At 40.4% G+C, this 8,569-nt stretch overlaps 1 protein-coding gene across 1 annotated transcript in view; it reads right to left on the reverse strand.

The window, feature by feature from the left end:
• The window catches only part of prkci (protein kinase C, iota), a gene marked incomplete at its 3' end in the record, with an annotated part of 21,629 nt that continues 13,060 nt past the window's right edge, over positions 1–8,569 (reverse strand). Inside the window, 5 exon segments of the mRNA XM_014007409.1 lie at positions 1–58; positions 136–273; positions 607–692; positions 1,484–1,534; positions 4,860–4,949. Coding sequence (XP_013862863.1) covers positions 1–58; positions 136–273; positions 607–692; positions 1,484–1,534; positions 4,860–4,949 — 423 coding nt within the window.

The raw sequence follows: 8,569 nt of genomic DNA on the forward strand, positions 1-8,569 counted from the left end.
CTTGATGATCAGCTGCGTCTGACGACTGACTCGATGGTGGGCTGGGCATTATTTGTTCCTGGACAACATTCATCATTGATTATTAACATAAAAAAGTAAATTCTACAGAATGTGGGAGTTGTGGATGAAACTCACGTGCATCATTTGTCTGCCACACTCTAATGTGACCAGTTTATGGCACTTCTTGTGCACCAGCAGTTTGCAGTTGATGCATTTGTAACCTTGTCTCCCCAGACCCCAGATTCGATCTTCACAGATGGCACAATGAGCTCGCTGCGCACGAGGGTGAACAGAAGAAAAAGAAATTTAAAAACACATTTTCACTTTGAATTTTAGAAAAAAAAAAAAAACTGCTTCAGAAAGAAGCCAGTTAATGTAGAATCAGTCAGATTCAGATTAATATTTCACAAAACAGATTTTAAAAAATACCTTTTGTTCATAAGTTTTACACACCACCACACATAAATACTGTATTTCCTAACCTATAACCTATATTCAAAACATATGAAATACAGTCATTAATTTTTTTTTAAAACAAAACAAACAAAAACATAGTGACCAAAAGGAACAAAGTCTGTTCAGATAAAAGTCTGTATCACGTCTCACCCGGTTAAATCGTTTGGCCTGAAAGGCGTGACCACCTGCATAGTAGAGCTTCCTCCAGCGCCGAGCGCCACGGCGGTATATCGACTCTGGAGGGAAGAATAACAGCGTCAACGCATGCAAACGGATTTTAATTTATTCTGAAACTAAGTCCAAATCTGTACAATCTATACATGAGATTTAAATGATGCATAATGTGCTGTTTTTGCATAATATGATCATAATAATGGCTGTGGATTTTTAACATCCATGTTTTTGAGAAGCCACATGAGCCACTGTGCTCCGGTCAAAGCAGGATTTTTAAAAGTAAATAATTACTCATATTGATAATGGTTTGTTAGAAACCGTTACTGATTATTCTTGTTATGCTGATTTTACTTCACGATTCAATATGCTGTCAATAAAACACGTCTGTTAAAAGACTGTCTCAGTGTTTTCTGATCAACTCTTATAAAAACACATTTTTCTCTTTTAGAGAAGCAGGCAGATTTTTTATAATTAAACTGTTAGGCAGAACAGATTCAAAGGTACACTGATGGGTTTCTTTTTAAAATATAATTACCCTTCAGAGATACAGTGCATCTATACTGAAGTATTTTTATCTGAGCCAGAGAAGTTGTTATTCCAACTGAGAGAAAAATGAACTGAGCTGAGCAGCAAACAAAAGAAACATGAACTACTCCCACATGTTTCAAAACTATTTCAAAAAAATGATTTACAAACTAATTTAACAAGCTAAAAATCTGAATTATCTTCATTTTTTTGTGTTTAAATAAAAGTTATTCTGTAATTCACCTAATTAGAGAGTCTTAAATAAGAGTTCATTACAAGTAAGTTGTCTAAATTTAGCAAATCTACGAGAGAAAAAGGTTAAACTCACTGTCCTCTCCTGGACACGGCATGCCCGGTTTCTCAGGTACACATGGAAACACTGAAAAGAAAACAAAAAGAAAAGATTTTTAAGCAAACCTTTGCTCACGTGATGAGGCAGATAAGCCCAGCCGCAGTCATGTGAGAATGTTTTGATGCTGCAGAGTAAATTTTAACAGCGTTTCCAATACTGTGGTTCGTTCCTAACAGCTGAAGTGCCACAGAGGATACAACAAAAACGCTTTGAAGTGCTCTGTAGAACTGCCAAGGTTAAAACACCCAGCATAAAAGTGTAATTTTACATTTACAACCTTCGGCAAAAACATCTTCGCCTCAAGCAAATAATAATGAAATTCATCAACAAGTGTGTTTTTGTGCACCGCTTACAGAAAAGCGGGAAAACAAACAAGCTTACAGTAGCCGGTGACAGGGCGACGACCTAAACCTGCAGCGGTGTGAGTCAGAGGTGAGGTGTGGGCTGCAGCCAACGAGCTCGTTAACATGCAGACCTGGCAGACCCCTGAGGCCCTTCTGCCTTCTCTTTTTAACCCCCACTTAAATTCATCTTCAGCCTTCACAGTGGCATCCTCTGAACTCCTGACCTGACACCTCAGATTTGATTAAAACACGGCATTAACCAGTTGCCATCTCTGCTGTCTTTAGGTTTCGTCACACAGAACTCAACCTTTCCATGAACTAGGGTTGGGCAATATTGGCAAAAAAATTTATCACGATTAATTGTGGTTTTTAGCCGATAACGACTAATTTGACGATTAATCCCCTGAAGTCCCTGGACACCCTTATTTTGTAGTCACATGTCATAGTCTCATGACCAATTTAGTGGGAAAGATTTGCTCTTTGTAAGAAATTGTTCCAAATTGTGTGAAAATTACAGTCTTCGGGCTATACATCATATTTAAAAATGTGATAGATAAATAAATTACAAAACTTTATTTTTAATGTTCGTCATATTTGAAGCAGAGAGGAGCACCGAGCGGACTGACCGAAGTAATCCCCAGTCAGTCCACCTGGTGGTATTAATCGTAAAGTGCCAAAAACTAATCGATTAATGTTTTTCTGAAGATTATCTGCACACAATACGATTATGCCCAACCCTACCATGAAGTATTCATCAAATGTCTGAATTAACAACTCACTCTACATCCAAGCAGTAAGACAACTATTTGTTAACAAAGCTAAATTAAAAAGGGAAGTGAAGAAGCTCCAGCAACACAAAAAAATCAAGTTATTTTTACAGGTCAGCATTGGTCAGTATCAGTTCCATTGCAAATGTGTGCAAAACTTTGTCAATATTTTGTTAATGTCGAAAAAACAGTTTCGCAATTGCAGCGTTTCCATTAAGTAAGAAAATATTAAAGTCAAGTGTGAGTATGTTTGTTCTCACAATAAGTCATTACAAACATGGCGGCAATGGATGTAAACACATAGCATATTGCTACCACGACACTAGCACTCATCATCAGCCAACAGAGGAGACATCGGCGTCATTTCAAGGCTTCCGAGCGACAAGCCCCTTATACTTGGGAATGGCTATGTGTGCTGCATTTTTGGGAAATTGTAGTCAGTGATTTTACTACTTTCTTTTACAACTTTGGTGATTTTACTACTACTTCTACTTTCAGTTGTCTTCGTCTTTGTCGTCTTTTTCGCCAGTAGAAACAGCCAGTTCTTGATCATGTGAATCCCGTGATGCAAAAAAAGTGTTTCTGTTGCAGTTTTGCGAAAAACACCAATTTTGATACGGCCGAAAAACCACCTCATCGTAGCGCAAAACCATTTTGTTGAAAAACGTTAAGATTTTCCAAATTGACGTGTTTCCATTGAGCAAATTTATTTTTGAAATTCTAATTTGCGCATTTTCATGATCAATGGAAACGCAGCTAGTGAGGCATTGATCATATATTATTATTTTAATGGGCTGCATTCACCAGTGGATGAGGGAGGCTTCATGTCAAAAAGGCTAAAACTTTCATTTTGTTGAGAACCTTCTGGGACAATAATGGTAACATTTTTTGGAAAAGTGCTGTCTCGGGTTGAGGAAGCTGAGGGTCTTGACAAAAATGTGGAAGATGAGCAAACAGGGTTCCTACAGTTTAAGGAAAGTTAAATTTAAGACTTTTTAATGGCAAGTGAAATTGAATTTAAGACCAATTTCATAATAAACACAAAATGACAAAAAAATTAAAAATGGCAGAAACTCATAAACCAAAGTATTTTTGGTCGAAGTATATGAATATTGCTAATAGACCAATTGTTTTATCCATATCTAACTATAGCAGAAACATTCTTAGCAGTCCATTTTAAACTTGTGCCTGTGACATCAATTTTTTCTAAGAAAAGTGAATGCACTTTTGAAAAGACAGCATTAACATATTACAAAACAAAATTTCACATTGCTCAGATGAACAGTTGAGATATTTGCATGTGAAATAACAGGAAGTGATGTCAAAGGGGAATGTCTGCATGGGAATAAAAAAATATATATTTTTACCAACTGCTTTAATATTTGAAATGAATTACAATCATCCTATGTACAACGTGTTAACATTTTTAAGACCTCTGAAAGTTTGATTTAAGACATTTTAAGGCTACTTAAAGCCTTATCTTTGAATTGATGAATTCAATGCCTTTTAAGATTTTTTAAGGATCTGCAGGAACTCTGGCAAATTTGCAGAGAACTGGAGGAAAGGAGGTCAAATACGTTAATATTAAAGCGTGATGGAAACAGAAACCAAGATTGACACAGCTAGGCAACACTAAATAAAACACAGTTCATGTTTGCACTGATGGTTGGAAACACGTACTCAGGTCCGAGCACAATAAAATCAACCAGTAAACGATGAGAATAACTCTAAGATAAAGACAAAAAACCTACTTGTAATTTGAACAAAAAGAAACAAAAGTGGTGCAATTCCAGCTCTCTGTATATTTTCCATATGGTAATCACATTGTAATGTCAGTTTTTCTAATGTCGTGCAGCCATAACCCTAACCTAATATACAGTCAGAAACATCGAAGGACTCGAGGCTGGTTATTGACACAAGAAAATTTAGAATTTCTTTTTTATATTTTGATGGAGATACTTAGTAATATTAAAAACAAAAGCCTATATTAAAAAGCAACACCAAATGCTGGTACGTAACTTCTAAATTATTAAATTTTCTGTCTGCTAAACTGGATACCTGTGATACAGGACCCAGCAGGGAGGTGGGAGCAGCAGGAGAAAAGCAAAAATGCTGACGACAAAATGTGTTCTATTATGTTGCTGCTGACCAAGAAACGAGTCAGAATCATCTGACAGGCAAACTAAACACACATAAACATTGTGTTACATAATGTCTGTTGAGGGGAAAAAAAAACCTCACCGTGGATAATGAGCTCTGAATCTTTGTTGAGTTCATAGAGGCGCAGCGCTTCCTCCAACTCCAGCTGGGAGGACACGGTGCAGGGGTCACCTGGCAGAGAAGAGACACGCCGTTACAAAAAACAAGAATCCAACCTCTGCAGATATTACTCCCTACTGCTGTTAAAACTGTTGACAAACATAAAGATGCACTCAGCCTTATTTAGCACCACGCAACTGTTGAGTGTTTATGGATCCACGTAAAACAGAAAAACTGTAAGTCGTTTCTGTAGTTCGTGAATACTGGTGCCAAGGCAAAACACATACCCAAACACTAACTGTTTTTTGTTCAGGGAGCTGTTAAATGATAGTGATAAGACATCTATTTGAAGGGAAAATGAGACAAACATTGATCTGCGTAGATAAACAGTCTCCCTGCACTCCAGAATACATTACAGTGGAGTCTAAACAATATATTAGAGGGGACGTTTGAAGTGATGTAATGGTGTGGAGTGTATGAAGCGTCTTGGCAGTCTAAAAACTAAACTGAAGCGTTTTTAAAGACAGCTGAAGTGACAAACTGTTCTATATTTTTAGTTTCGAACATAAAATATAGTGATTTACACAGCGGAGAGAGTGACAGAAAGTAAGCTCGGTTTAATTGAAAGAACGTCTCTAAATGTGATGCATGACTTTCTAAGCAAACCGCGAATTAAGTGCAGATGTGGGAGAGTGCCAGAAATGATGTTGCTATTTAAATTGATTTTTAATTTGTTTGAAATGCCACCAAGCAAGATGCACATTATTACTGAAAGGAAAGGTCAGCTGACAATAAAACCACAGTTTAATTTTTATTCATAGCTTTTTACTTGACAGGATGACAGAGTGCTGATAGGGTAATAAGCAGAGGAAGAGAAACTCTAACTTACTGAAAACCAAAACGACCAACTGCTGCAGATAAAGGCTGAATTATGTCAGTGAAAGTATGCATTTTCATTTATCTAATTATCCTTAAGCCAGCTCTATATGTTCTTCCTTTAAACCTAACTGTGGTATAACACTGAACACACACAACACGTAATGCAGTTTGGTGTGAAAACATACAGTACATTTGTCTGGTTTCCTGATCGATATTTAAGGTAACGATAACTATGTCAACAAAAGTAACAAGTTTGGTATGTTTTAGGACCCTTTTTAAATTATTTGACACTGATGGCTCAAGTTCAAACGGCACAGCTTGTTTGTATTTTCTAAGAAAGCAGGATATATCCATCTCTGAGCAGTGCACTCAGTAAAAACGTAAGGTTATGAATTTAAACACGGTTCCGTGAAGGAATGGAACGAAGTACAACACAGTTGTAAATGGGACATGCGCGCCTGGCTGAAGCCACCTCTAATCACGTCTATAGACCGGTGACGTTGAACGTCGGGTGACAGGCTCCGCCTTCACCCTATAAGTTCGGAGTCACCAGCGTCATTACTCAGTTAGATACCGCCCTTCACCGAGCCTTTTGTGATGCGGGTCCAACAAGGTGTTGTACTTCGTTCCATTCCTCCAAGGAACCGTGGTTATATTCATAACCTTARGTTCCTTTTCAGTCATTTCACTCAGTACAACACACAGTTGTATATGGGACTTGTCAAAGTGCCCCGCAGAGCAATATCAGACCTGAGTTATGTAGTGTGTCTGAGTAAGTACTGTACTAATGCAGAGCTTTGGACCCGGCAGAAAGTACAGAATGAGCCACCAAAGGTGCTGTTACATCCAGGCTTTAAAATCGTGCAAATGTGTTTGATGAGGCCCAGCTGGCCGCGGTACAAATGTCACTCCCAGGTACCCCTTTAAAAAGGGCCCAAGATGTCGCTACACCCCTGGTGGAGTGAGCTTTAACTCCAAGAGGGGTTGGAAGGTTTTTTGCTGCTGTATGCTAGCAAGATGGCCTCTACAATCCAGTGAGAGTCTTTGTCTAGAAAGAGCTTTACCTCTGTGTGCGTTAGCAACAGCCGTTAGCAACAGCCACAAACAGCTGATCACATGACCTTACATCCTGTGTGCGGCTGATGTAAGTGCGTAGAGCACGTACGAGGCACAGAAGATGCAGCCTCTTTTGCTCCTCAGATGCAAAAAAGGGGGCGCGGTGAAAGCTGGAAAGCTCTATAGACATAGAGCTGTAACTAGAAGGTATCACCTTAGGAAGATACGCAGAGTTAGGGTGCAAAACCACTTTAGAGTCATTAGTAGAAAACTGGATAGAGGAGGGGTTCACTGATAGAGCGTGGAGGTCCCCGACACGTTTAGCTGTAGCTAAAGCCAGAAGCAAAGCAACTTTATATGAAAGAAACTTCAACTCTACAGACTCTAGGGGCTCAAATGGAGGGTCGCAGAGAGCCTCAAGAACCACAGTGAGGTCTCAAGAGGGAATAGTGGGTTCAATAGTAGGCCGTAGCTTACGAACCCCTTTCAGAAAACGCACGGCTAAAGGATGAGCACCAGGTGTGACTCCATCAAAACCTACATGGCAGGCAGAAAWMGSTGCTAAGTAGACTTTAATTGTGGAGAAGGAGAGCCCTTTYTCCAGTAGCTCCTGAAGAAATGTTAAAACATCTTCTATTGCGCACTGAAAAGGGTCCAGGTGCCTGTTCTTACACCATCGCTCAAAAGCTTGCCACTTATAGGAATTTAATCCTCTAGTGGACGACGCTCTTGCGTTTTGGATAGTTGTTATTACTGCTGGAGAAAGGCCTTTGGCTAATAAGCTGGACCTTTCAGCAGGTAAGCATGCAGSTTCCATAGTTCTGGGTGTGGGTGAAAAATCTCCCTCTCTGCCTGAGAGAGGAGATCTCATCGAACCGGAAGTTGCCAGGGTTGAGCTGCTAGCAAGCTGATTATCTCGGCGTACCAAGACTTCGCTGGTCAGCGGGGTGCCACTAGGATCAAAGACAGGTTCTGTCCGCGCACCCTCTCTAGTACAAGTGGTATCATTTCCACTGGGGGAAACGCATACAGAAGCACATCGGGCCAAGGATGAGCTAGGGCGTCCACTCCCAGAGGAGCGCTCTGCTCTGTCATGGAAAAGAACAGAGGACAGTGTGTGTTTGCTCTGGAGGCAAACAGATCTACTGTCGCTTTGCCAAACAAAACCCAAATCTGGGCCACCACAGTGGGATGCAGTCTCCACTCCTTTGCTAGAGGTCCGCCCCTGGAGAGGAGGTCTGGACCTAGGTTCAGTCTCCCCGGAACATGAATGGCTCTGATAGACAGAAAATGAACACTGCTCCACTGTAAAAGAGTGTGAGACAGGTTCAGCAGGGGAAGGGACCGAGTCCCCCCTTGTCTGTTTATGTAAGAGACCACTACTCTGTTGTCCATTCTGATTAGAAGATGACGGTTCTCCAGAACTGGACAAAAATGTTTCAGTGCTAACAGGACTGTTAACAATTCTAGGCAGTTTATGTGGAGCCTGGACTGTTGTGGAGTCCAGGTTTCCCTCACCGCCGCGCCGTCGCACAGGGCTCCCCAACCTTTCAGGGAGGTGTCTGTGGACACCACTTTGCGAAACGACACCCTCCCTATTGGAGAACCCTGATACAGGAGGCCGGGTTCCCTCCAGGGGCTGAGAGCCGTCATGCAGGAAGCAGTTATTGTTAGCTCTTGGTTTCTGTGTTGAGACGGACACAGCTTGTGGGACTGAGACCAACGCTAAATACGGCGCATTTTTAACAGCCCTAGTG

The sequence above is a fragment of the Austrofundulus limnaeus genome, unplaced genomic scaffold (genome assembly GCF_001266775.1).
Source record: "Austrofundulus limnaeus strain Quisiro unplaced genomic scaffold, Austrofundulus_limnaeus-1.0 Scaffold42, whole genome shotgun sequence".
Taxonomy (NCBI): Eukaryota; Metazoa; Chordata; class Actinopteri; order Cyprinodontiformes; family Rivulidae; genus Austrofundulus; species Austrofundulus limnaeus.